At 60.8% G+C, this 27496-nt stretch overlaps 2 protein-coding genes across 3 annotated transcripts; both read left to right on the top strand.

The window, feature by feature from the left end:
* The first annotated feature begins 5732 nt into the window (after positions 1–5732).
* TIMP2 (TIMP metallopeptidase inhibitor 2) lies at positions 5733–16468 on the top strand. Its single transcript, XM_069872583.1, has 5 exons — positions 5733–6066; positions 13968–14068; positions 14152–14260; positions 14614–14738; positions 15073–16468. The coding sequence occupies exons 1-5, from the start codon at positions 5940–5942 to the stop codon at positions 15271–15273; spliced, it is 663 nt and encodes a 220-aa protein (XP_069728684.1). The 5' UTR covers positions 5733–5939; the 3' UTR covers positions 15274–16468.
* Positions 16469–17262: 794 nt separating this feature from the next.
* On the top strand, positions 17263–27145 carry LOC138728886 (ubiquitin carboxyl-terminal hydrolase 17-like protein 6). Of its 2 annotated transcripts, none has more exons than XM_069872572.1 (17): positions 17263–18047; positions 18618–18728; positions 19030–19132; positions 19479–19546; positions 19948–20018; positions 20399–20481; positions 21456–21567; positions 21843–21983; positions 22238–22338; positions 22602–22680; positions 22872–23375; positions 23957–24075; positions 24591–24941; positions 25206–25354; positions 26228–26395; positions 26598–26713; positions 26806–27145. In XM_069872572.1, the coding sequence occupies exons 1-12, from the start codon at positions 17717–17719 to the stop codon at positions 24023–24025; spliced, it is 1773 nt and encodes a 590-aa protein (XP_069728673.1). In that variant the 5' UTR covers positions 17263–17716; the 3' UTR covers positions 24026–24075; positions 24591–24941; positions 25206–25354; positions 26228–26395; positions 26598–26713; positions 26806–27145. The 2 variants fall into 2 exon arrangements, with proteins under 2 accessions (XP_069728673.1, XP_069728672.1); XM_069872571.1 differs by having other exon boundaries at positions 25203–25354.
* Positions 27146–27496: the final 351 nt, after the last annotated feature.

Raw genomic sequence — 27496 nt, 5'->3', positions numbered from 1 at the left:
CAAAGAGGAGTCTGAGCTTCGGCTCTGCTTGAGGCTCAGTAGCCTCAAGTTGTGCCAAGGGAGGTTCAGATTGGACATAAGGAAAAATTTCTTCACTGAAAGGGTCATCAATTCCTGGCATGGGCTGCCCAGGGATGTGGTTGAGTCACCATCCCTGGAGGGATTTAAAAGATGGGTAGATGAAGTGCTTAGGGGTATGATTTAGTTGCGGACAGGTACAGTTGGGCTTGATGATCTCAAAGGTCTTTTCCAACCTAGTGATTCTATGATCCTATGCTGCTCTGCCTCGCGTCCCACTTTGCTGCAGTGCTCCCTGGGTGGAGGAGAGGGTGTCCCACCAGAGCACTGGCCCCATCCTGGTACCAGGGGAAGAGGGTCTGACCTGGACACTGGAGCCCAGCCATGCTGGCAGCCTGTCCTGGGGTCACATAGAATCATAGAATCACCAGGTTGGAAAAGACCCACAGGATCATCGAGCCTCTGTGTCCCCATCAGCTGACAGGAAAGCACTGGAGATGGGGGGACATGCATCCCTGTGGGGAGGGCATCCTTGAAGGTGCAAGTGGCTGGATCCCATCCTATCCCATTCCTGACCCTCCTGGGGACAGAGTGACTGGGGGTCATGGGTTCACAGCATGGTGTCACACCGAGGGAAGGTGAGAGTCAGACTTGACATCAGAGCTGCAGGGAATTTCATCATGCTTTTTCCCCTGAAGCTAGTTTTCCTTCCCTTTTCTTGTAAGATGGATGAGGTTGCAGCCAGGCTGATGGGCAGCCTGTGCACTGGGGGAAGTCTGATGTAGGAGGTGACTGCGTGTGTCCCTCTTCCCCTGTCTCCAAAAGGGGATGTGGCAGTTCCTGCACTGCTGAGAGCACCAGGAAAGAGGCTTTTAGCAGCCTCAAGCACTGTCAGCTGGAACTGTGTCTGGCACTGCTGTACCAGCACAGTGGCTCTGCCTGCAGGGAGAAGCGAGCGTGGCCCAGCAGCCGTGGCCAGGTATAACCTGGCCCTGCACCATTCACAGCCCGAGGATAGCAGTTTGCTGGTTGTGGTCACTCCCAGCCCTGACAGTGCACGGCTCAGGCCCTGTAGGTGTCTTTAGACCTAGAGCTGGGAGCTCTGAGAGGAGCTGGGACCTAGACCAAAGCAGCTGGGAGCCGGTGGGCGGCGTGGCTGTGCCTGCTCCAACGGCTGCTGTGCTCAGCGCAGAGAGCCAGAAGCACCAGCTTGGCTTCCCAGGGCCAGCGGCAGCTGGGAAGCATTTGCAGCAGCCCCAGGCTTGGCTGGCTGGGAAGCCCTTCCCGAGCTCATCAGTGATGTTGTGAAATCGTGGCAGCAGCCTGTGACCCCCCTGGGAGGGGCTCGCATAGGTCTCCAGAGTCGAAAGTGCAAAACATGGTCATCTGCAGGCCCTTGAGGCCCCCTTTGTCACCCCAATAACTGCAAGGACTGCAGCTCCTGGCTCAGCCTGTGCTCCCCTGACTCAGCCAAGCCTCTGCCCCACATTGCAGGGCAGCACGGCTTCACACCAGCCACCAATGAGGGCTGGTGTTTGGGTCTGTGATACCCCTCTTGTTTAGCAAGGGAGAGCTGTAGGTGTGGGGTCGTGCAGGAGAGGAGGGGGTGACTGGTGCCAGGACCCTCCACAACCATGGTTGTGGGAGCAAGACCCACGTGAAGAGCAAGGAGCATTTGGATAACACCCTGGACACACAGGGTGACTATTTGGGTTATCCTTTGCAGGGACAGGAGTTGGACTCCATGATCCTTGTGGGTCCCTTCCAACTCGGAACATTCTATGATTCTAAGACCTTCATCCATCCAGAGCTGGACCCGGGGATGGGTCCAATGTGAAACCAGGGTGACCTCCCACAGGGATGCAAGGGATGGTGTCACCAGGGGACCTGCACCTGATGCCGGTGGGAGTAGGCAGAGGTGCAGCTTGATAAGTGGCTGCTTCACAGCTCTGGGCAAAACAGACGTCTGGGCTGTTTCCCTGCGGCTGGAGGTCCCTGCTACCACTTGGCCTCTCGGGCAGCTCTGCCAGCAGGCAGGGCTTCAGAGAGCTGGGGCTGGCTGCTGCGATCCAGGGGTCCCCTTTAGCCTGGGGTCCCCTGTGCCTGCCCTGGGGGCTCCGGCCGTGCTGGGGGGGCGGCTAAGTGGGAGGACCCACAGTGCAGGCAGCTGGCAGGGATTGAGGGCCCTCCCGGGGGCCCAGCTGGGCTGGTCCTATGTGTCCCTCCGCACCCACCCCTGTTTACAGTGTCCAGCATCTCCGTGAGCCAAGTGAAAGCGCGTACGAGGCTGGACACGTGTTTTCGTTTAGCCCAGACAATGACTCACAGCGAGTCAAGGCGCTCATCTCCTCTGCGGGGCACAGACCCGTCCCCAGCGCCGTGGGCAGAGCTGGCCTCAGCCCATGCACGTGGCCCCTGGGGCCTCGCAGCACCTGGCCCACTAGCCCAGGGCACCCAGGGCGCATCCCCAGCCTGCGCTGGACACCAGCCACGTCAGCCACCCTGCCTTCACCTCTGCTTTGCTTGGCACAGCCTTTGCCGGCCTCGCTTGCCCTCCTGGCCTGTGGCCGGTGGCTCTGCAGCACCTGTCCTGGCCCCACGTCGTTCCCGCTGGCTGTCCCCACTGTCTGGCTCCTTTGTGTCCCCTCAGATGACCCAGGGGGGAGCTGCACACCCCACTGGCAAAGGGGGCCTCCCATGCCATGTTCCCCTGCACCCCTAGACCAGCTGCCCTGCCTGCCTGCCCCTGCCCTGGTCCTTTTCCTATCTCGGTGCAGGCTGGGATGCTGCCAGGGTGGTGTGGGCAGCAGGACCGTCAGCTCCTTCCTTGCCAGAACCAGGATGGGGCTGCAAAGTCCCTGGATCCCCCCCAGCCTCAGTCCTCCGTCTCCCTCGGAGCAGTACAAGTGCCCGGCAGGACTCGTGGTGGCTGCTGCCGAAGCATCTGTGCACCTTGCACCCCATGGTGGAGTTGGGGACCTGGAACTGCATCTCCAGCTTTCATCCAGCATCCCCGCAGCACGAATGCGGTCACCTCCCACAGGTTTCCTGCAGGCTCAAGCAGGGCTTGGACCGAGTTGACCTGCCCACATTTCTGCTGTTTCTCCTCATACTAAAGGCCAAATAGCTCTGACAGCTCCCCCAGATGTGTGTAACCATGGCAGGGCAGCTCCGTGGTGAGAGGCTGGCTTAGGAGCGGCTGTGATGCTTGTTGTCATAGAATCATAGAATCACCAGGTTGGAAAAGACCCATTGGATCATTGAGTCCAACCATATCTCACCAATGTGTGCCCGTGATGCCCAGCTCAGCTGTGCTCCAAAGCCTAGAGGCAGAGCTGGGCTCCCTGCCCACTTATGCTGGGATGAAGGCACAGCTGGGAGGATGGAGCAGGTTTGCAGAGCCAGCTGGGTGCTGGCACGCAGGTATGGTGAGACTGGCAGCATCCTGACACCTTCTGCAGTGACACAGCTAGGACAAGGACAAGGTGGATTAAGAGCAGACCTGCTGAGAAGGATGTGGGGTGCAGGTAGATGAGAAGCTCAGCAGGAGCCAGCAATGTGAAAGCCAACCGTATGCTGGGCTGCATCCAAAGCAGTGGGACCAGCAGCATGAGGGAGGATGTTCTGCCCCTCTGCTCTGGTGAGATGTCACCTGGAGCCCTGCATTCAGTTCTGGAGCCCTCAGCACAGGAAGGATTTGGGTCGGTTGGAGCTGGTCCAGAGGATGCCACAAAGATGATCCAAAGACTGGAGCACCTCCCATATGAGTCCAGGCTGAGAGAGTTGAGGTTGTTCAACCTGGAGAAGAGAAGGCTCATGGGAGACCTTAGAGCAGCTTCCAGCACTGAAAGGGGCTCCAGGAAAGCTGGAGAGTGCAGGGTTAGGATGAGATGAACAGTTTTAAGCTGAAAGAGGGGAGATGATGAGATCTTAGGAAGAAATGTTTTGCTGTGAGGGTGGTGAGGCTCTGCTCCAAGTTGCCCAGAGGAGTCGTGGCTGCCCCATCCATGGAGGTGTTCAAGGCCACGTTGGATGAGGCTTTGAGCAATCTGATCCAGTGGGAGGTGTCCCTGCCCATGGTTGTGGGTTGGAAGTGGATGGGCTTTAAGGTTCCTTCCAACCCAAACCATTCCATGATTCTCCGGTGAAGGTGGGATTTTCAGAGATGCACTCCAGGGCAGGTGGCTGCTGGCCAAGGGGATGTGGCCACAACAAGGCAGTGCAGGACATTCAGGTGAGCACATCCATTCCTTGGTTGTGCCATGGAGGACAGAGAAGATGAAAGAGACAGGAGCAGCAGGATGAGCTGAGCTGGAGGAGCCGGAAGGAGAGGAAATGCTTAGGCACAGACATAATCGCAGCCCTCCCCTGCAATTTACCGCTCCGCTCCGCACGGGCCAGGAGCCAGCTCGGCGAGCCAGGGCTGAAATCTCACGCCTGCCCTCAGTGTTTTCCCTTCCCGCTGCCCAGCCAAGGGGTCCTGAGGATGCAGGGGCAGCCGGTGCCCACAGATGGCAGGGTCCAAGCCAGGGGATGCAAGGGCAGCTGGTGCCCAAGGATGGTGGGATCCAGACCATGGGATAAGAGTGACCGGTGCCCAAGGGTGGTGGGAACCAGGGGATGTAGGGACTGCCAGTGCCCAGGGATGGCTCGGGAGAGGCAGTGGTGTCCAGTGCCCAGGGATGGCAGGTTCTTGGCTTGCTTGGAGGAGGCAGCCGGTGCCCACGATGGGATCTGGACAGGGGGAAAGTGGGGGTGGCTTGTGCCCAAGGAGGGCCAGGTCCAGACCAGGGGATGCAGGGGCAACTGGTGCTCAAGGACGGTGGGGTCCAGACCAGGGGATGCAGGGGTGACCAGTGCCTGAGGATGGGGAGATCCAGACTGGGGGTGATGGGGACAGCTGGTACCCAGGGATGGAGAGGTCTGGGCTGGCAGGGGGAGGTGGGGACAGGCAATGTCCAGGGCTAGCGGGGTCCAGACCAGGGGATGGAGGGGTCAGGGCTGATCCCGGGGAAGAGGGGGGGATGCAGGGGTGACTGGTGCCCAGGGATGGAGGGGATCCATACTGGGGGTGGCTGGTGCCCGGGGCTGGAGGGGTCGGGGCTGGCCCCGGGGTCCAGACCAGGGAATGCGGGGGCGACCGGTGCCTGGGGTTGGGAGGGATCCAGACTGGGGGTGATGGGGGGTGGCTGGTACCCGGGGATGGGGGGATCCAGACTGGGGGTGATGGGGGCGGCTGGTACCCGGGGATGGGGAGATCCAGACTGAGGGTGATGGGGGCGGCTGGTACCCGGGGATGGGGGGATCCAGACTGAGGGTGATGGGGGCGGCTGGTACCCGGGGATGGGGGGATCCAGACTGGGGGTGATGGGGGTGGCTGGTACCCGGGGATGGGGGGATCCAGACTGGGGGTGATGGGGGCGGCTGGTACCCAGGGATGGGGGGTGTCTGGGCTGGCGGAGGGAGGTGGGGGCAGCCAATGCCTAAGGCTAGCGAGGTCCAGAACAGGGCATGGAGGGGTCGGGGCTGGTCCCAGGGTCCAGACCAGGGGATGCAGGGGCGACCGGTGCCCGGGGCTGGAGGGGTGGGGGCTGGAGGGGTCGGGGCCGGTGCCGAGCTGTCGGGGGGAGGCGGGGGCGGCCGGTGCCGTGCCGGGGGAGGCGATCGCGGCTCCGCATCCTGCGGAGGGGCGGGAGCAGCTGGTCTGGCCCCGCGCCACGCAGAGGAGGAGCAGCAAATCCCCGGAGCACATTAAAAAGCGAGGCTGAGCGGCAGCCGGGGGAAAGGAAGAAAACAGCTCCATAGAAGGCAGCGGAGCAGCGGTCGCAGCAGCGCCAGGGGCCGCGGCTGCCGGCCCCGAACTTTCCGGCGGCGGCTGCGGCTTTTGTGAGCCGGGGAGGGGGGGCGGCCGAGCCCGCACGATGCTCGCCGCGCTGCCCAGCCTGCTGGCCTGGCTGGCGGTGCTGCTGCTCGGCAGGGCCCGCCCGGCCCATGCCTGCAGCTGCTCGCCCATCCACCCGCAACAGGCCTTCTGCAACGCCGACGTGGGTGAGAGCCGCCCCCGCAGCCCCGGAGCTGCCCCGGGATCGGGGGGATGGGGGAGGGAGGAAAGTTGGCAGGGAGAGGGGAGGGAGCGGGGAGAGAACGGGGAGGGAGCGGGGAAAGAGCAGGGGGAGAACGGAGAGGGAGTGGGGAAGGAGCAGGGAGAGAGGGGGGAAGGAGCAGGGAGAGAAGGGGGGAAGGAGCAGGGACAGGAGAGGGCAGAGAACGGGGAAAGAACAGGGAGGGAATGGGCAGGGAATGGGGAAAGAGAGGGTAGAGAACGGGCATGGAATGGGCAGAGAACAAGAGGGGAAAAGGGATGGAGCAGGCAGGGAAAGAGAAGGGAAAGGGGGTAGCACAGGCAGGGAAAGAGAAGGGAAAGGGGGTAGAACAGGCAGGGAAAGGGGATGGAGCAGGCAGGGAAAGAGAAGGGAAAGGGGATGGAGCAGGCAGGGAAAGAGAAGGGAAAGGGGATGGAGCAGGCAGGGAAAGAGAAGGGAAAGGGGATGGAGCAGGCAGGGAAAGAGAAGGGAAAGGGGATGGAGCAGGCAGGGAAAGAGAAGGGAAAGGGGGTAGAGCAGGCAGGGAAAGAGAAGGGAAAGGGGATGGAGCAGGCAGGGAAAGGGTATAGAACAGGCAGGGAAACGGTATAGAACGGGCAGGGAAAGAGAAGGGAAAGGGGATAGAGCGGGCAGGGAAAGAGAAGGGAAAGGGGATGGAGCGGGCAAGGAGCAGGGATGGAGCGGGCAGAGCCGCCCCGACCCCCGGCACCTGCCCCGCGCACCCGGGGGTGTGTCGGCTGGAGCAGACGCGCCGTCTGTTTGTCTGTCCGCCCGTCCCGTCCATCCGGGGTGTGTCCGTCCGTCCCTCCCTGCCCCTCTGGATGCTCGGAGTCCCCCCTCTTTCTCCTCCGCGGGACCGGGGTCCCCTCCGCGCAGCCCCCGGGGGACACGAGGAGAGCCTCTCCCCGAGCTGTTGATCCCCCGACGGGGACGTGGCAGCCTGGGAGGGTGGGGACGGGGCCCTCCGATCGCCGCCAACCCTCGCCCGGCACCGGTCGGGATGGCGGAGCCGGCTCCCAGCCCGGGAGAGGCAGCCGGTACCTCCCGTCTGTTCCTTATTTCCAGGCATTTCCTCTCCCTCCCGCCCCATCCCACTTTGTTCGGTTTGGATGCTGCTGAAAGGGAGGGCTTGGCAGCGCCGGGAGCTGGATTCCTCTTTCGATGAATAATGCCCTTATTAAATTTTAACATATTAAACAAACAGACCAGCCCCAGTTCCCGATGCTCTCCTTCGCCGGGGCCATTCCCAGGCTCAGCTGGAGAGGTAACATTCCCAAACACTTAGGCAGCCCCAACCTCTGGACGGCCCAACCCCATTCCCTGCTCCTGAGCCAGGATGCTCCTGAGCCAGGCTCCTCCTGATGGATTCCCAGGCTCCTCTTGCCCCTTCCAGACTCCGCTCCTGGTGTTTCTCCTCCATGGGGATAATTCCCACAGCGTCTGGCTGCTGCGCCGCGTGCCCTGGTTGTGTCTGGCCTTGCTGCGAAGCTCGTTTGGGGACAGGGAGGTTTCCAGACAAAATGGAGCGTTGGATTTTTTGGAGCTGCTTCTCGAGAAGCCGGCGCTTCTGGGCTTGCGGGATCCCCCCACGCACGCTCTGGGTCACGGCTTCCCGTCACACTCACGTCTTGCTCAGCTTTCCGGGGCACTCGTGATTCACTGCCTGTCGCGGGGTGCTGGCTCAGCCCTGACTCAGCTGCTGAGTCACCGTCTGTCTGGGCAGCCCCAGCCGTCTTGGCCGTCGCTCGGAGGGCACGGCGTGGCGGAGAAGTGGTCGGGCTGCCCCGCTGATCTCAGCAGGTGCCTATTCCTGCAGGCATCGGGATCCCATCTTGCCAAGTCAGCCCCCTCCGGGCTCTGCCGCCTGCAGCCCTGGCACATCCCAGCTCCCAAAATCCTCTGTGCGGCTCGTCTCGATTGTTCTTGTCTTGTGTGACCTCAGGTGGGGATAAGTGCCAGGCTCGGGGCAGCAGGGTTCACCTTGGGATGAGCTTTCCAGCCTTCGCTTCCCATAACATGGATCTGTCTCCTGTAGCCTGTGATCTTTGGCTTCTTGTCTTTGCCCTGGATGCTCTCTGGAGCCAGCAGGCTCTTCACCCAGCTCCCTCCCTGCAGATACACAGAGCCGGGTGCTGCCAGGACCTTCCTTGGCTGCTGCGGAAGGTGGTGGTGGTGCCCGATGCCGTGTGGTGCCAGGGAGCGGCTGATGAGCCCCGAGGCTTGCCCGCAGCTCTTTGTGGGGGGAGCTGGGGGAGCGCAGCACAGGGTTCTGGTCCCGTGGGGCTGGGATCCCTGCTCCACAGCATGGAGAGTGGCTGCCACATCCATCTGTGCCTCCCCACAGCTCTCCCCTGGACCGGGCTGAAGCAGACGGAGCCCAGTGCCATGTTTCCAGGTGGCACAGACGGAGGCAGATGCAACTCTGCCTCAGTCATGGGGTGCTGGAGGGACTGGGAGTCATGTCATGGGAGCTGGTGACTTGGAACAAATGACCTGGCTTGGCTGCACTCGTGCTTCCTAGCTCAAGAGCTCAAGGCTGCCCCATCTGCCATTCCCTGAGCCGGGCAGTGCCCAGGTAGTGGAAGCCAGCGGCTGCTCTCTGCCCACCAGGGGTTTGCTCTGCCAGGGATGCTCGGCTGTGGGAGATACTCGGCTGCCAAGAGGGGATGTGGCCAGGCTGGGGGACGCAGTGGCAGCCCCGGCTTCTACTTGTTTTCCTCTGGAGCAGCGTGGAGATGTGGGGGTGAGGGAGCTGATGCTCAGCCCTTCTGGGCACAGCCGTGGCTTTGGTTTTGTGTGGCAGTGTCGGCTGCAGAAGGGGACGATGGGGAGGCTTGGTGTGCCTCCTGGGACAGGGGGCACCTTGGATGTGGCCCCTGGATGCAATCCCAGTTGTCCCAGTGCTCAGTTCCTAGGCACGGGGCATAGGGAGTGCCGAGGCAGGGGAAGAATGGCTGGTGCTGCCAGCATCTGGCAGGGATGAGGCTGAGGAGAGGATCTGGGGAGAAGGGCAGGAGCAGACCCTGCTTGAGGGCTGCCGAGGGGCTGCGTGGCTGCCCAGCAGACCCTGCCCAACCCTGGTGGGGCCGGAGAGCTGCCCGTCCCTGGTGGCACCGCACCGAGCTCTGGTCGGAGCCCTCCCCGTGCGGCTGGCGCGAAGGGGCCGTGGGCTGACTGCTGGGATTGCTGCTGATTGGGCCCCGTCCCGCTCCCGTCAGAGGGCCAGGATGACGCACGCGGCCATGGCAGCGCGGAACCCGTGGCTCCTGCGCTGGCCGATGGGCAAGCGGGGCCTGATGCCTGGAGATCTCACCCACCTCCCCCTGGGCGCCGCCATACACTGGGGGAGCCCCCATGGTCTCCGCTGCTTCTTCCCCAGGGGGCTGCCCTGCTCAGCTCCGCATCCCTCCAGTCTCCGCATCCCCCAGACTCCCTTGCTGTGGTGCCAGGGGGCGAGTGTCCCGGGATGCAGGGTGGCACCTGGGGGATGGGGCTGAGTCCCTGCAAGGGCGGGTTGCCCACTCTCCATCTCCGCTGGCCTCAGGCAGACCTGGAGTGATGCTGGGGCTGCCCCCACTGCGGGGATCAGCCCCCAAGCTGGCGCTGCTGGCACTGGCAGCCGTCCCCTTGGCTCAGCCGGTTGCCAGCAGCGCCGGAGAAGGGAGCTTTGTTCCCCGGGCATTCAGCCTGGCTGTGGCCCCCGCCCGCTGTGGGCACCGGTGCTTCCCAGGCAGCAGCAGGCGGGTGCTGGCAGGATGGAGCAGTGGGATCTGGGGTGGGATGGCAGAGGAAAGGGTGGCTATTCTGCACATCTCTGGCTGAGAGGGGAGTCCTGGGGCCAAGCTGGGACAGGCCATGGCAGGATCCACCCTGGCTGCAGGGTAGCACCCACACTATTTCCCCTCTTGGCAGGGCTCACCAGGGCACGTCACCACTTCCCAATCCCCTTCCTTCCCCAGGCAGATCCTGAGGCAACCGCATCTCCCCACGGGGTCTTGCAGCACCTACATTTACTGTCCAGCGCAGGAACAGCAGCCAGAAACACGGGGTGCAGCCCCAGCGCTGCCGCAGCCGTGCAGCCAGGGAGGCCAGCATCCCACCAGCTGACAAGCCTAGAGGGACATCCCAGTGGGTTGGTGGTGCTGGGTGACTCTCTTTGCCCCTGGCCTTGCTCCTGGAGGTGCCCCACGGCTCCAGTCCATCCCAGCTGGTCGTGTGCTCATCACCCAGCTAGGATGAGTGATGCAGGGTCGCCTGTGCCCCAGCGTGGCGCTGCCTGCTGTGCTGTGGGGACCATCCTGCTGCGGGATGTGGAGTTCATGAGGAACGCTGGCGTTTCTCCCAGCGCAGAGGTAGGAAGAAGCCAGCCCCCAGCCCTGGTGGCAGATGGCAGTGAGGGGACTTTGCGGGGTCTGCCCTCCAGAGGAGTCCAGGATGCTCATTACAGAGCGGCCACACTTGCAGCCCAAGGGGCCAGCACTGGGCTCCCACCCTGCCAAGAGGAGGTGGCCCAGTGGCTTATCCTGCCTGGGAAAGGAGCATTTCCAGTATTGTCCTGGTTGGACTCAGTCTTCCAGCACCAGTAGTGTGCAGCCCAGGAGCTGGGAAAGCCTTGGCTTGGTTTCATGGAGGGTCTGGGCTCCTGTGGCTGGTGGCTTTCTGAGCTGGTGGCAGGAGCGGTGGGTGACGCAGCTGACAGGAGGCATTGGCATTTTGTGATGGTCCTTAGCTGCCTGGAGGAGAGGGACCTGGGGGTGTTGGTCGACAGCGACTGAACATGAGCCAGTAGTGGCCCAGGTGGCCAAGAAGGCCAAGGGCATCTTGGCTTGGATCAGAAATTGCGTGACCAGCAGGTCCAGGGAGGTTCTTCTCCCTCTGGACTCGGCACTGGGGAGACCGCTCCTCGAATCCTGGGGTCAGTTCTGGGCCCCTCACCACAAGAAGGATGTTGAGGCTCTGGAGCGAGTCCAGAGAAGAGCAACAAAGCTGGTGAGGGGGCTGGAGAACAGGCCTTATGAGGAGCGGCTGAGAGAGCTGGGGGTGTTTAGCCTGGAGAAGAGGAGGCTGAGGGGAGACCTCATTGCTCTCTCCAACTGCCTGAAAGGAGGTTGTGGAGAGGAGGGAGCTGGGCTCTTCTCCCAAGTGACAGGGGACAGGACGAGAGGGAATGGCCTCAAGCTCCACCAGGGGAGGGTCAGGCTGGACTTTAGGAAAATATTTTTCATGGAAAGGGTCATTGGGCACTGGCAGAGGCTGCCCAGGGAGGGGGTTGAGTCACTTTCCCTGGGGGGGTTTAAGGGATGGGTGGACGAGGTGCTGAGGGACTTGGTTTAGTGATTGATGGGAATGGTTGGACTTGATGATCCAGTGGGTCTTTTCCAACCTGGTGATTCTATGAGCTGGTGGCAGGAGCGGTGGGTGACAGGGGGCATTGGCATTTGGTGAAGGTCCTTCTGGTGGTCTCCGAGCACCCGCTGGTTCCCTCCATCCCTTGGCCCTGCTTTCTCATCGCAGGGATCTCAGCCGGGCTGTCCTCCGGGGCTCCCTTCCGCTATCCCTGTGACTCGCCCTCCTCGCCGCTCCAGTTCCTGGCTGGCGCGGAGCAGCTTGGCCGCGCTGTTGGGGTCTTGGCGGGGAAAGCGCAGCGCAGCCGTCCCCTCCACAAAGCCGCACTGTTCAGAACAAATCCGCCTAGAATTGGGCTGCATTTTTGTCAAGTGATTCATCAGCACGTGAATGGAAAAGGCTGGAGCCCACTGAACCAGTAACCATTCCCCTGCGCCTGGAGCCGCGGGGACGGAGTCTCCAGCTTGGTTGCACCCAAGTTACGCTGCAGGCACACGCGGAGCAGCAAAGGGTCTGGCATGCGAGGGGGACACGGCGGCCACAGGGTTTAGGGGGTGAGGGACAGCCTGTACCTGCGATGGTGCTGGCAGGGGCTGAGGCTGCGCGTGCCTGGGTCGAGGATGGGGCAAAGGGCTGCGCCAAAGGACTCACGCTGCTGCCTGCAGCAGGCAAGGAGGCCAGAGCTTGCTACTCAACTGAGAGGCTGCCAGTGTGCCCAGCAGCCCTGCTTTTCCCCAAGGGAGGGATGTGCAGCCAGGAAACCCTTGGTGCAGCCCTGGTACCAGCAGGCACTGCATCTGCCCACCCTGCACTGAGCCCACACTGACTGGAGGTGGCCGTTTGGGGAATTCTCTTCCCTGCCTCCTGCTCTTGCTGGTGGCTGCCCTCTCCTTTCCAGAGTAAACTCAGTCGGCACTGCCCGGTACCCACGTGGGGCCGTGCCCCTCTGACCTTCAGCTCAGATAGCCTGTCCACGTGCCCCTGCTCCCCACAGTATTTATAGAGCGCAGTCCTTGCTGTTCCAGGACAAAGAAGGCAAGTATGTTGGTATTGGGCTGGTGCACAGCCCCGACTGCTCCCACCCCGGCACCTTGTGGTGGGGGACGTGAGCCGGGTCCCCGGTTTGGATGGTGCTTGCTCTCTTGCCGCACCAGCCAAAGCGTGGCTCCCCATTCCTTACCCCGCAGCATCACACAGAGCAGGGCTGGCAGGTCCCTGAGCTGCTCCCGAGGGATGGGGAGCATCCCCAAGGGATGGTGGTACCTGCCTGCCTTGGGCTGTGAGGATGCTGGGCAGGAGCTGTGGCTTTGGGGCTGCCCCTGTGCCATCCTTGGCATCCCGGTGCTGTCTGGGATCAGCCAGGAGATCCTGTCTCCACACCATGAGAGGGAGAGCTGAGAGCCACAGGTATTGATGCGGGTACCCAGGTCCTGCAAGCCGGAGTGGCTGCGTTCACCGCACGCGGCTGGGACCTGCACAGCGTGGCAGCCAACGAGCCACCGTGCCCCGAGCCAGTGAGTAAGGGTGAGCTGGCTGCCCTCCCCGGGCACCCTGCAGGTCACTGCCACGTGCCAAGCGCTCACGTGCTGGTTTGTGTGTCCCTGGGCTGTCCTGGCAGTGTGACCCTTCCATGGCAGAGCTGTCCTCACGTCGCTGTCCCCAGGTTCCAGGGTGTCATGGCCTCACTGGCCCTGGGGCACCCAACGCTGCCGCTTGGCACCAAGTGCTGGGACCATCCTGGGGCTGTGTGGAACTGGGAGCACTGGTGCGTTTGGCCAGGCTGCTCGGGGCTGCCGGCTGCAGAGCTCACTGCCTCCCCTCAGTGCGTTTTTCCACTGCCCTCAGCGTCCCCGGGTTATTTTTGCAGGCGGCGAGGGGAGGAATCATAGAATCACCAGGTTGGAAAGGGCCCACGGGATCATTGAGTCCAACCATTCCCATCAATCACTAAACCATGTCCCTCAGCACCTCGTCCACCCGTCCCTTAAACACCTCCAGGGAAGGGGACTCAACCCCTCCCTGGGCAGCCTCTTCCAGTGCCCAATGACCCTTTCTGTGACCCCTCAACCTGCCAGGCCACACGGACATTTGGCTAGGACGCTCATCAGAGACCGGTTTAATTAATGACAGTGGGACAAACACCACAGTGCTCACAGGACACCGCTGGCTGGTTGAGTTGTCCTGGTGCTGTCTGGGTGAAAGGGTCAGCAGAGCCAAGGGTAACCGGTGGTGGAGCCGGGAAGTCCTGAGGTGACCCTTCCTCACCATCCACCTTAAGGATGATGCTCCAACGCTGTCCGGAGCAAGCCAGAGCCCTGTCCCTTTGGTGACAGTGTGTGACACCCAGCTCTGCTGCAAGGGATTTTGGGGTTCGCTGCAGGTGGTTTGGCCCCAGGCGAGTATGGGAACCACCACGGTATGGGGCGGTCACCTACATGGCGCTGGCAGCACCTCTGGCCCCCAGGCACCCCTGCTGACCTCGACATCTCTCCGTTACAGTGATCCGAGCAAAGGCTGTCTCCGCGAAAGAGGTGGATTCGGGGAATGACATATACGGGAATCCAATCAAACGAATCCAGTATGAAATCAAGCAGATCAAGGTAACGAGGCACATTGGGGCGAGAGACCGGGAGGGACAGGGATGACTCCATGCTGGCCACTCACTCCTCCTTCTTCTCCCCAGATGTTTAAGGGCCCTGACAAGGACATAGAGTTCATCTACACGGCTCCGTCCACTGCCGTGTGTGGCCGGCTGCTGGACACCGGCGGAAAGAAGGAGTATCTCATCGCAGGTGGGTGGCCGCAAGGGCTGTTCCTGCCTCTCACATGCCTCCCGAGATGTGGGTGACGTGTGAAACCCCCTTGCTGCCTCCTCCTCCACCTCCTGCTCCCACCACCAGCCCTCAGAACACGTCCTGCCTGTGTCCTGGCTGTGTCCTGGCTGCATTCAGCATCCCCAGGCTGTGGTGGTGGCACCTGGGGGGACAAGTCACCACTCTGGGGGTTCACCAGGGACAGTGCATGGTGAGAGGGGCTGGATTGCAGTGCTGCCAGCCCCCCAGGCCAGGCTGAGTCCCAAACACCCCAAGTCAATGTGGGGTGCAGTCTATCTGTCCTCCAAGCAGTCTGTCTGTCCTCTCTCCAGGCAAGTCAGAGGGCAACGGCAAGATGCACATCACGCTCTGCGACCTGGTCTCCACCTGGGACTCGCTGAGCCCGACCCAGAAGAAAAGCCTAAACCAGCGGTACCAGATGGGCTGCGAGTGCAAGGTGAGCAGCCGGGCTGTGCCCCACACACCCCAGGGGCTGCAGCCTCGAGGCAGGCGTGGGCTCCGTGGCTCCTCCCTGTCCTTCAAGGATGACACTGGATGGGGTGCTGGGGATATGGGAAGGGTTGCCAAGCCTCCAGCTCATTCCAGCTGGGAGCCAAGGCCAGCCCTGGGACCCCCCTCAAAGGTGTCCCAGCATCAGGGTCATGTCCTACAGGGATGGGACATCCTGGCATCCTTGGACCACCAGCCCCAGCTGCCCCGTTGCTGCTTCCCCCATCCCACCCCGACTGACCCCCTTCAGGGCAGTGGGTGATGGTCTCTGTTTTGCACAGATCTCGCGCTGCCTTTCCATCCCCTGCTACGTCTCCTCCTCGGATGAGTGTCTCTGGACAGACTGGGCGATGGAGAAGAACAACGTGGATGGGCGGCAGGCGAAGCACTACGCTTGCATCAAGAGAAGCGATGGCTCGTGTGCCTGGTACCGTGGCATGGCCCCCCCCAAGCAAGAGTTTCTCGACATCGAGGACCCCTAAAGCCAAACGAGCGCATTCCAGTAGCCAGTAGAAGAAAACCTGCGAGATGTTAGACTGGTCCACGCTGATATCAATTCCTGGAGACAGCATGAAAACCCGCTCGGCCACGGGGGGGTCCCCAGGCTGCGGCACCTGCCACATGCTTGTGCAGGGGACAGGGACGGGGACCCGCTCTGGCGCAGGCACCTGGCAGCCTGTGGTCACGCTGCCCATCCCTGTGCTCGCGGAGGGGCTGAGTGAGGCACGAGGGCACCTCGCTGCCTGGCCACACTCGGCCCTGACGCTCCGGCAGCTCTGAAGGAATCGAACGCTCGTGAGTGGCGGGCGATGCCCTGTCTGCGTAGCAGGTCTACCAGCGTCCCCGCCGCAGGGCAGCCACCCCAGCAGCTCTTGCCAGGCAGCCCTCCCCCCTGCAGCATCCCCAGCCACCCTCAAGCCCCCGGGACCCTGCCGTCCCCCTCCCTGCCCATTGCCCACCCCTCCTTTTGGGGCGCACAGGGGTACAGCTCTCCCGGCAGGGGCTCAGGACGGGGCTCACCATGTGGCAGAGCCCCCAGCTCAGGTGGTTTTCCACGCTGGGTGACTCCCACGCAGGTGCCTCATCCCAAAAAGCCAGCAGGGCACATTAGCATGGCTGGGGTGACCTCCCCCATGCACCTGGGCACTGCTGCCCCTCTCTCCACAGAGACATGGAGGCGAGCGGGGGGTTCACTGCCTTCCGCAGCATCCTGGGGCGTTCTGTTCCCACTGCAAGCTCCTGCACAGGCGGGGAGCTGCTGCCTGACCCTTCTGCAGCTGCCGCTGGTGTGCGGGCAGCAGGGCTGGTCAGGGAGCTCCCCCTTGGCCGGGCACCAGAGGCCAGAGCGCCAGTGGCGTTGGTGCTGGGTGTTGAATATTGCACAGGCAGCAATGCAGCCACAGGAAAACCCCGTCCTGTCCAGCAAACCCTCCCACACACCTCGGGCCCCGCTTTCTCTGAGCCATTCGCACAACGCAGCAGCACTGGCATGTGCCGCAGAGCTCCTTGTCCGCAGCTTTGGGAGCGTGCTGGGAATAACCCCCCTCGCAGCCCTGCTCCGGGGGCGTTTTCATGCTGTGCGTCCCTGTGAGGTTGAAGATGTCGTACTGGACCAGTCTGGGCAATTTTATTGAAGAGAAAAATTCAAAAGAAAGAAAAGGAAACCCCCCACCCAAACCTCTAATCAGTCCCAGATGCGCCTCCCGCTCGCTTTCTGTATGGTTATATCATGTGTGCCACTGCTCCTGTCTCTGCCTGTCTCTCAGTTTAATATTTCCACTTGTTTTGCCACCGGCTGTGTGGTCCCTGTGCCCTAATTTCCTTTTCCTCATCCAGTGCTGGAGTCGCAGGGGTTCCCTGCACGAGGGAGACCTGGTGCTGGTGTAGACGTGCGGCAGGGGCGGAGGGGAGCAAAAGACGTGGAGAGGGCAGTGGTACCTGGGGGATTTAACGGGGACTGAGCTACCAGGGCCACCACGGGGCTTAATGAGGACTGAATTCCTCTGCTGTGGGGCTTAGTGGGGATGAGACCCTCCCCTCTACCATGGGGCTTAATGGGGACTCAATCCCCCTACTATGGGGCTTAGTGGGGATGAGACCCCCCTCTACCATGGGGCTTAATGGGACCTGAGAGGGACTGAGTCCCCCTACTATGGGGCTTAACGGGACCTAATAGGGACTAGTTAGTCCCCTGCCAGGGGGCTTACAGGGGACCAGGCTGCCAGGGCCATCACGAGGCTTAACAGGGTCCCAGTCCCCCCACCACGGGGCTTCCTAGGGACTGGTCAGCCGACCGCAGGGCGTTATTTGGAGCAGCTCCCCACTGCCACAGGGCTTAATGGGACCGAATCCTCCTACTGGAGGGCTTAGCGGGGAGCAGACCCCCCCTCTATCATGGGACCTAATGGGGACCGGTTCCTCCCCTGCCGCGAGGCTTAATGGGGACCAGGCTGCCAGGGCCACTACGGGGCTTAGCGGGGACTGGGTGCGGCTAACGGGGAGCCGGGTGCCAGGAGCTCGCGGCCCGGTTCCGTCATAGGCGATGGCCACGCCCCCCGCGCGTAGCGCACAATGGGAGCGCGGGAGGGCACCGGGGCCGCGCAGCCCCCGCTCTCTCACCGCCTCGGGCAGGCGGAGCGGACGGACGCAGGAGCGCGGAGCTCCCGCTCTCGTCCAGCCCTGCGAGGTTTCTCGCGACGTACGCGAAAGAGTTGAGGTCTTACCTTCATTCCACTCCGAAAGGAGAGGGACAGAGGGCCCACAGCTCCCCCGCCTTCGAGGAGGAGGCGAGGAAGCGCGGAGACCCCGCTCCCTGTATCCATCCCGGGAGGAGGAGGCTCTGCCCTCTGTATCCACCCCGGGAGGAGCAGCGAGGAGCCCCTGCCCTAGTTCCCCCTTCGCTCCGCCCCGAGAGGAGGAGCGAGGATGTTCTGGCGTGGTACCGCCCCGAATCGAGATGCCGACTCGCTCGGCTCCGGTTCCGCCCCGTCGAGCCAGGAAGGCGGAGCGCGAAGCCTCCCGGACCCTCCTCCGGTTCCTCCCCCGGGGGATGTCCTCCCCGGGGATGAGGTCTGTGTGCCCCAGAGGGTTCTTTGCCCTGTGGGGCAGCTCTCCCTGAAGTGGCAGCAGGTCCACCGCATCGGCGCTGGGCTCCGAAACGTGGGGAACACCTGCTTCCTTAATGCCACCATCCAGTGCCTGACGTACACGCCTCCGCTCGCCAACTATCTGCTGTCCAGGGAGCACAGCCGAACCTGTGAGTGGGGGGGCCTGGCTCTGGCAAGGGTTTATGGGTGTCAGGATGCTCCTTCTCTGCTCCCTCCTGCCTCGTTTCTCCATCGAGAGGTCGTTCCTGTGTCCAGCTCTGCCATAGCTGAGTTCCCAAGCTCTGCATCCTTGTGTCTGCGAAGGCTCTGACTCTGCTGGGCATAACCACGACTAAGACTGGTCCGATGGGGTCTGCTGGCTTCGTGGGGGCTGAGCAGTCTCTGCTCGTGGGAACTGCGTGAAGCCAGGGCAGAAGACGGCGCACGGGCAGGCGCTGCTGCTTCTGGGGGACTTTGCAAGGGAGTCCCGGTGGGCACTGCTCTGAGCTGTGACCAAGGGGAGCCTGGGGGGCCCCGGCCCCGTCCTTAGGGCTCTTGGGACCATCCTGTGGGCTTCCCAAGCGAGTACCTGTGATCTTTTGTCCATCCATGTGGATGCTTTCCCACCTAGGGTGTTGCAGTGGCTGGTGCTGTGACTTGGCTGCATCAGAGATCCCCCATCCCATGTACTGCCTCCACCTCTCCCGGCTTTGTCCCCAACGTCTTCTCTCCCGCTCCAGGCCTGCGAGATGAGTTCTGCATGCTGTGCGCCATGGAGCACCACATCACCTGGGTATTTGGTAGCAGCGGCAGTGCGATACGGCCAGTGGCCATCATCGGTGTCATCAATGGTAAGGATGGCTGCGCTCCCTTCTTGTATCTGTGCGGGGGAACGGTGACTGATGCGGGAGCAGAACCTTTGAGATGGGGACAGATCTTGGCAGGCTGCTCTTCGGAGCTGACTCTTGGAGCCTGCCGGGGGTTGTGTGGGGCTTCCCCCATGGCCAGCCTAAGCGTGACATCTGGTTCGGGTTGAGGGGGCTCAAGCCCCAGATTCCCTGCCCTGAGGGAGGGTAGAAGGGAGGATGGGAGGGCGGGAAGGACTGCATGTGTTGATGCCTTTGCTGGGACTGATTCCTCCCTCTCCTGCAGAGATTGCCGAGCACTTCTGCTTTGGCCGCCAGGAGGACGCACACGAGTTCCTGCGCTTCACGGTTGATGCGATGCAGAGAGCCTGCCTGAATGGCTGCACCCAGTACGTAGGGCCTCTGACAGCCCTTGCTGCTCTTCTCTGCTGTCCCCTCACCGGTCCCGTGTGCCTGTGGGAGGGGACTGTGGGGCAAACGTGTCCCCGAGGGTGGCTTGGAGCCAGCTGCGCTGCCTTTGCCTGCAGTGCCCAGCCCAGAGCTCCAGCCAGGGGCTTCTGCTGCTTGGAGCAGCCTGGTTCCACCCCTTGAGCTCTGCCACGGGGGAGCAGAGTGACAGAGGCTGTGACTCCCCTGCTCCAGAGCACACAGGGGAGGTGTCCTGAGGACACAGGGGTGGCGCGTGGGGTGGCCGTTGCGGAGGGGCGGAGTGAGATCCTGTGCTGCTGTCTCTAGGTTGGATCGCCAGACCCAGACCACAACACTGATCGATCAGATATTTGGTGGTTACCTTCGGTCCTGTGGTGAGTGCTGGCTGCCAGGCCTTTGCGGGAAATTTTGATTTTTGAAAAAAAGATTTGCAGGAAAACTCTTGGGGGAAAATTATTATTTGTAAATTATCTGGAGCTGCAGCTGGTCCATCCTGCAATCCCTGCGGGCCACGATGCCTGCTGTGGAGATGGAAAAAGCTGTTGGCTGTGGGTCCCCAGCTCATTGCCACCAGCAAAGGAACCTGTGTTGCTGGCTATATGGGAACTCTTGCTGTCCCTACACGATGTGGAATTGCCGGCCTTCCGCCTTGCTGGGTCGTGAATCCCGATGCCCAAAGGCGGAGAGGGGGAATCCTGCACTGCCTGCGCTGTGCTGGGATGGTGGTGGGTGCTGGCGTTGTGTCAGGGTGTGCTCATGGCTTTTTCTTTTGCAGTGAAGTGCAAAGCGTGCGGTTCGCCCTCCGACACCTATGAACCCTTCCTGGACCTGACGGTGGAGATTGAGGTACTGTGGCAGGGTCGGGATGGGGAGGAGCTCGGCTCTCGGAGGGGCTGTTCCTGCAACTGCACGGTTACTGCCTCAAGGTTCCTTAGCCTGCTGGTGTCAAGTCCCAGTGCAGGCGACAGGGAAGCAGATTCTGTTGTCGCGCTGCCTTCTCTGTCTGGCAAAGCGGCGCCTGTTGCGCCAGCAGGAGCCACGACTCCTCTGGAAGCTCTGTGGTGTTAGGGGACAAGTGCAGCTGCACCTCGTGGTGTGGGTTTCGGTGTAGTCTGTGGCTCTGTGTTCATGCTTTGTGTTGTCTCTTGGGGCCAGCGTCTCGGAAGGGAGCCAGGCTGTCGTGTGCACAGGCCATTCATGGCCTGACCTCTCCTCTGTCCTTGCAGGGTGTTGACAGTATCCAGCAGGCACTGAACTTATTTGTGAGGCCAGAGATGCTGTGCAACGACAATGCGTACATGTGTGACAGGTGAGTGTGTGGGCTCTGGCGGGACGAGGGGAAGCAGGGAGGGCTTCTCTATGCAGCCATGGAAGCTGGGTGTAAGTGTGGATCTGCTGGAGGGTAGGGAGGCTCTGCAAAGGGGTCTGAACAGGCTGGACTGCTGGGCTGAGACCAAGGGCATGAGGTTTAACAAGGCCAAATGCCGCGTCCTGCACTTGGGGCACAACAACCCTAAGCAGCGCTACAGACTAGGAGAAGCCTGGCTGGAAAGCTGCCTGGAGGAGAGGGACCTGGGGGTGTTGGTCGACAGCGACTGAACATGAGCCAGCAGTGGCCCAGGTGGCCAAGAAGGCCAAGGGCATCTTGGCCTGTATAGGAAACGGTGTGACCAGCAGGTCCAGAGAGGTTCTTCTCTCTCTGTACTCGGCACTGGTGAGACCGCTCCTCGAATCCTGTGTTCAGTTCTGGGGTCCTCACCACAAGAAGGATGTTGAGGCTCCGGAGTGAGTCCAGAGAAGAGCAACAAGGCTGGTGAAGGGATTGGAGAACAAGTATTATGAGGAGCGGCTGAGAGAGCTGGGGGTGTTTAGCCTGGAGAAGAGGAGGCTGAGGGGAGACCTCATTGCAATGGACCAGTCTACCCAGGGAGGTAGTTAACTCGCCTTGCCTGGAGGTGTTTAAGGTGCAGGTGGATGAGGTACTGAGGGGCATGGTTTAGAGACTGGTGGGAACGGTTGGACTCAATGATCCGGTGGGTCTCTTCCAACCTGGTGATTCTATGAGTCTATGAAGCCTGCAATGGAACCTGCCTCTCCTCAGCTTCCTCCTCTTGTGAGGAGGACCTGGGCCAGCAGATGTGGCTGTAAGCAGGTGCCCTGAAGCAGTGCCTGGCGTCAGCATCTCTGTGCGGTTTGCTGCTTGGCCAGGGCTGGCAATCACTTGGCAATCACTCTTCCATCTGTGGTGAAACACCTTGAACAGCTCGAGCTCTTCCTGTGCAGGTGCAAGACCAAAGTGCAAGCGACCAAACGCTTCAGCATCCACCAAGCATCCAATGTTCTGACGCTCTCGCTGAAGCGCTTTTCCAGCGTTAGTGGAGGCAAAATCACAAAGGTGAGTACCTGGCACTCCAGAGCCAGGGCTGTCTGCTGGCCTGAGGTCTTGTGCCCAGCGCAGGGTGGGAGGTGCACGGTGCGAGCCGTGCTGTAGCCCTTCTCCAGCCGTGCAGTGGGAGTTCAGCTCATCCTGGTGTTATGCTCACCGTGACCTCTGCCTGGGGAGAGTGAGTCCTCCTCTCTCAAGACACGGGACTCGGAGGACAGCTGAGCTCCTGCTCCAGCAAGAAAGCAGTCTGCTGTGCGGGCTTCTGAGACATCGTCTCTCCGCAGGACGTGACGTACCCCGAGTTCTTGGACATCAGACCTTACATGTCGGAGAACGAAGGGGACCCTATAACGTACGAGCTGTATGCTGTGCTGGTGCACTCCGGGTTCTCGTCCTACTCGGGGCACTACTACTGCTACGTGAAGGTGAGCTCAGTGTGTTCTCTGGGCTGGGTGCCGCTGGGTCCTCGTGGGTCCCTGTAGTGCGCAGGAAGGAGGGCGTTCAGCCCATGTGGAGCACTGGAAGCGGGGTACAGGCTGTGTTCACCAAATCCCCTTTCCTGCCCCTGGGCCACCAGTGGGTTTTGTGGGGCGGAGTTCTGCCACTGGGCACTGTTCATGCAGCTCTTCAGGCCCGGAAGGTCCTCGGATGCAGCCCAACCCTGTTCTCTCTTCTTCAGGCTAGCGATGGGCACTGGTACGAAATGAACGATGACGTCGTTCGCCCCACCAACATCAAGGTGGTGCTGAGCCAGCAGGCCTACCTGCTCTTCTACCTGAGGTGAGAGCATCCTGTGTCTCCCAGCCCCTCTGCCCACTGCTCTTGGCCTTTGGGACAGGGCTGGTAGCACGAGCCAGGGTGTGGCACGGAGCTGGCTCAGAGGAGGGAGGCAGGGAGAGGCTCAGCCTTTTGTGGATCAAGAGGTGGAGCTGAAGAGCATCTCGCCTCCTAGGAGCTTTGCTCCTGCTTCTTTTGTGCATCTCTGACAAGTGTTGCAGGCACTCCTCTCGCAATTAACACATGCGCTTCTCTGCCTTCCCCAGAACACCCAGCACCACCAACTGTGAAGAAACCATTGCCAAGGCTGCGTCTGTCCCACCCTGCCAACCAGTGATGGGCCAGGTGAGTCCCGAAGGTCCCTTCCTGGGAGCCGCTGCCCCTCTGTCCACTTAGCCAGGGCAGGGGCTGCAGCTTTGGAGGAAGGTGGGTGCGAGGGAGAACTGTTTGCAGGAGGGACCCTGCTGAGCCAAGGGTTCCTGGGTGAGCTGGGCCCCTTGAATTCTCACTGACCTTTTGTCTCTCCCTTTATCTAGAAGCCAGAGGCGCAGCCAGCCATGAAGCTGTCTGAGCCAGAGGAGGTTGGGGTCTCTGTGCCCTGTAGAACACTCAGCACGCTAGCAAATGTGCCAAATGCTAGACTTCCACTGAAGCTGCTACAGAATCTGGCCTCATCGTTCAAAATGAAATGCAACATCCTGAAAAGGCACTTGTTTCGGCCTTACGATGCAGCCCAGAGGCCCAAGAAGACCCGGCACCTGCCTTCTGGACGTAGAATTCAGGACTGCAGGACTACAGAAGCAACAGAGGCCAAAGTGGAGCTGCCCCAGTATTTTGCGTCCAAGGCACCGCACACCTCATCCAAGCAGCTTCAGGAGCCCAGAGAGCACCTCTCTGCGGTCCCTGGAGTTCAGCCAGCTCTTCCTCACAGCTCCAGTTTGCTTAAACTGAAGGAGTTACTGTTGACCGGTGGCACTATGGAGCGGAGCAGTTTCACATCACCACCACCAGCCAAGAACCTGTTACTCTGTACCAAAAAGGTGAGTCTGAGTTTCTGCACAGTCTTCAGTAGGTGCCTTGTGACTTCTAAAGTGTGGCTTGTGCTGGGAACAAGTGTAGATCTTGCTGGGTGTCTTGCTAAGCCGGTGGTGGGTGGGGAAGGCCCCTCAGCTCCAGAGCTGTAGCAGTCGCTCTGCCCTCTCTGTGGGTTGGGGTGTGGGGCTAGGCCCTCGCTGTTATTCACGTTCCTCGGTGAAGGCAACGAAATGGCTCCTGCCTTCTTGGCCAGGGGTGGCAGCTGGAGAGACGTGGAGATGCCTCCTCCCTGGACAGCAGTGTGGGTCCAGCTCTCTGGGTGCTGCTGCATGGCCAAGGCTCAGGATGGTGTGCTGCGGTTTCTGTACTTTAGATTTCCTTCCTTCCTTCCTTCCTTCCTTCCTTCAGTCATTCCTTCCTTCTAACTGAAAATACTTTGATTCTTGTACCACGCCCCACCTCCTTCACCCAGTCTGTCTGTCCCCCTCCCCTTTCTCTGGGCTCCCCTTTTCGGTTTTCTCCCTTTGGGTCACAGAATCCTCTTTTCTTTAGACTACCCGGTTTTTATTCCTGTCCTTAACTACAGGGCAACACACCACAGGCAGTGAGCGAAGATGAGCACCACACACAACCTCACCCCCGGCCTTCTGAGTAGATCCAACCCAGCCACTTTGACTCTGCTTCCCAGCCTTCTGGCAAGTTGAGGTAAGCGATGCTGGTTGCTCCCAGGCAGCAGAGCCAGTAGCAATCTTCAGATACTCTGTGAAGCAACTGCCTGGCACGGCAGCTGACCCTCCTGTTCTCCTGGGCTGGCAGGGCTCGCTCTGGATCCCAGAAGCAGGACGGTGTCTTTGTTAGCACAGGGTGGGAGGGAGCTTTGCAGGCCCTCGCCGTGTCCTGGTGTCCCCTGGGATCAGGAGGCACCAGCCTGGTTTAGGTCTTGCTCTGGGTTTTCCTTTGTAACCTTTGCCATCAGCGCATGCTGCAGCAACACTCGCTCCTTCCCAGTCCCCCATGGGACAGCATGTGCTGTGGGCACGGGGCAGGTCATCGTGTGCGCTTGCAGCTGCTGCCCTAGAGCAGGATCTAATTCAGATTTTGTGGCTGAGGTGGCAGCAGTGCAGTGCTGTGCTTGAGTATCTTGGGTTGGTGAGGCAAAGAGGGGCTCCTGCTCAGGACCTGGCTTTAACACCATATCTGTATCTTTTCCTGTCCTTCAGCACACCTTCATCTGCACTCAGCCTGCTGAATACAGAAGAGCCTTCCTCTAAACTACCAGCCCTTCAGGTCCTCAGCTCTCCTCTGAAAAGGCATCACCAAAGCGCAGATGGCGGCCCTCGTGCTCAATGTGTTAATGGCAAAGACGACACCTCCAGCCCGCCCAGAAAGAAGAGGCGCACACACGAGGACTCGGTGTCCCTCGCTGGGGATGGGTCAGGAAGGAGTTCCAGTAGTGGCCAGGAAGAGCCAGGCTGCCAGGAGCTGGCTGCAGAGCACAAGAGGAAGAAAAAGAGGAAGAGAAGGAAAACGGCATCACCAGTGGGCTCTTCTGGGGCTCTGTCCTCGGGCAGGTGAGGCACTAGGGTCATGCCAAAGCCCTGCACGCCTCTGCTCAGCCTGAAGTCAGGCTCCCTGGGCTGTGGTTGGGTGTGCTTTGTCTTTCCACGGGTGGGACAAGCCTTGCCATGGAGCCAGCCCAAGCACCAGCTCTATGGAGGTTGTTTCACCCCTGCTGGGGTGTGGGTGTCCTGTGTCTGTCACCATGGGGGGAGCCGAGACTCTTCCTGCTGTGGCCTAGAACCCGCTGACCCCGCTGCCTTCCCTGTCCCTAGAAGGGCTGAGTCAGAGCCCCAGGCACCGGAGCAGCACTGCACGGAGGCTGTTGAGGTGGAGCACCACCAGTTCCAGCAGAAGGAACAGCTCAGCCACCCAGCCTCGAAGGAGCTCAGTGCCAACAGCGTCCACACCTCAAAGAGCTCTTCAGGTATGACTGTGCCTCCACCTGGCAGGGGAAAGCCAGCTGTTTGTCTGCCCGTGCAGCCCCTCAGAGCGCTGCCCAGTGCTTGCTGGGCCCCACAATTGCCTGGAAGCACCCGTGGTGCTGACCACAGGCCTGCATGCCCGTCGTGCGGGAGAGCTGACCAGCTGTACCGTGAGGGCTTCACCCCCAGACTTGGGGTGAAGACTTAGCCCTCAGTCTTCCCTGCCCAGGACAGGCCCCAGTGTCCCCAAGCATCCTGGGCCATAGAATCATAGAATCGTAGAATCACCAGGTTGGAAAAGACTCACCGTATCATCGAGTCCAACCATTCCCGTCAAACACTAACCCATGTCCCTCAGCGCTTCGTCCACCCGTCCCTTAAACACCTCCAGGGAAGGTGAATCAACCTCCTCCCTGGGCAGCCTGTTCCAGTGCCCAATGATCCTTTCCGTGAAAGATTTTTTCCTAATGTTCAGCTTGAACCTCCCCTGGCGGAGCTTGAGGCCATTCCCTCTCGTCCTGTCCCCTGTCCCTTGGGAGAAGAGCTCAGCTCCCTCCTCTCCACAGCCTCCTTTCAGGTAGTTGGAGAGAGCAATGAGGTCTCCCCTCAGCCTCCTCTTCTCCAGGCTAAACACCCCCAGCGCTCTCAGCTGCTCCGCATAAGGCCTGTTCTCCAGCCCCCTCACCAGCCTCGTTGCTCTTCTCTGGACTCGCTCCAGAGCCTCAGCATCCTTCTTGTGGTGAGGGACCCAGAACAGAACCCAGGATTCAAGGAGCGGTCTTACGAGTGCCGACGTTTTTAGTCCAAACGGCATTTCCTGGGATAAGATCTGCCTTAGAAGTGGCTTTTCCTCACCCCTTCTGTGTGTTTCGCAGCAATATGTACCCGGCAGCACCAGGGTGGCGATGGAGCCAGGCTCTCCACGGGTGTCCAGAGCCCCAAGCCAGCCCATGGGGCCAGCTCACCACCTGGGAGCCACCAAGCATACAGTGTATTGAAGAACCTTCTTAAGGACTCAGTGGACAAGGCATATGGCAAAGAAGGTAATCCCTGTTTGTCTGGGTGGGAAACAACCCTCTGAGTGCCCTGCCTCGAGTCCTCCATGCTCCGTCAGGGCCAGGGCTCTCCCAGGAGCAGCACAGGCAGCTCTGCGGCTGCTGGGCTGGGGCAGGGACCCTGCAGAGAAGCACGGCACGGTGCTCCCTGCTGAGTGCCCTGCTCCCGGCTGACCCTGCCGCTCTGCAGTGCTGACCTGGGAGGGAGAGACGTCTGCAATCAGCCAAGACGCCATTCACGATGCCACACGGTCCCAGAAGACAACGGTCATTGATGAGTGGGACAGAGAGTTCGACCAAGGGAAGGTGGGTGCTGGCTGCATCCCGCGCTGGAGCGGGCTGCTGGGAGACAGTGCACCCTGTGCTCTGACCCCAGGACCCTTCCTGCCTTTGCACAGGTGAAGAAGACTAAATCTAAACTGAAGCGGCTGCAGGTCCAGTTTGCTTCCCTGCTTTCCTGCCTCCTCCTGTCTGCAGAGCAGGACAGGGCAGGAAGGCACTGCTGTGCCTCAACTCTCTGAGGCAGGTTCCTGCCAGTCAGCTGGGAGGTTTTCCTCGAGCAAGGACTTTGTTGAGAGGGTTGCTGGAGGCTGGCTAAGTGAGATGTCAAGCCAAGCCCCCAGACTCTCAAGTACTCTATGAAATCAAGGAGCTCTTAGAAAAAGAAACCGTCGCAAGAGCCCCAAACTCTTCAATACTCAGGAGCCTTCAGCAAAAATAGTAATAAAGGCCCAAACTGTGTGAAGTCAAGGTCTTACTCAAGTTATTACAGTAAGAAAGGTGACAAATGATCAAGTAGTGATTGATCACAAGTTAACAGTAACAGCTGGTAAAAGCAACGTGTCTAATCATTACTCTAAGAGAATAAGTACGGTGATTCAGGGAAATACATCACCAATTGCTTTAACATCATCCAGATCCACAGCTGCTGGGGGGTGGCTTTCTTTTTCGCAATGTGGATTCGGGGAAAGGCAATTGGGAAATCACGCAGTGCATCCACCCGTGACTGAGGTCTCCCAACCCTTGCTGTGAGGGGCTTTGACTTTATACCATCGAATACACACCTGACATCGCCCCAAAAAATAGAGT

The sequence above is a fragment of the Phaenicophaeus curvirostris genome, chromosome 19, assembly GCF_032191515.1.
Source record: "Phaenicophaeus curvirostris isolate KB17595 chromosome 19, BPBGC_Pcur_1.0, whole genome shotgun sequence".
Lineage (NCBI taxonomy): Eukaryota > Metazoa > Chordata > Aves > Cuculiformes > Cuculidae > Phaenicophaeus > Phaenicophaeus curvirostris.
Note: the sequence above shows the minus strand (reverse complement) of the source record. Positions and strands in the feature narration are given on the sequence as shown.

Bases quoted from the DNA above. Each gene is read 5' to 3' on its own strand.
- TIMP2 (XM_069872583.1), top strand. From the start codon at position 5,940: ATGCTCGCCGCGCTGCCCAGCCTGCTGGCCTGGCTGGCGGTGCTGCTG. The intron at 6,067-13,967 runs GTGAGAGCCGCC...TCTCCGTTACAG, and splicing joins CTTCTGCAACGCCGACGTGG to TGATCCGAGCAAAGGCTGTC. The intron at 14,739-15,072 runs GTGAGCAGCCGG...TGTTTTGCACAG, and splicing joins AGATGGGCTGCGAGTGCAAG to ATCTCGCGCTGCCTTTCCAT.
- LOC138728886 (XM_069872572.1), top strand. From the start codon at position 17,717: ATGTTCTGGCGTGGTACCGCCCCGAATCGAGATGCCGACTCGCTCGGC. The intron at 22,339-22,601 runs GTGAGAGCATCC...TGCCTTCCCCAG, and splicing joins TACCTGCTCTTCTACCTGAG to AACACCCAGCACCACCAACT. The intron at 22,681-22,871 runs GTGAGTCCCGAA...CCCTTTATCTAG, and splicing joins GCCAACCAGTGATGGGCCAG to AAGCCAGAGGCGCAGCCAGC.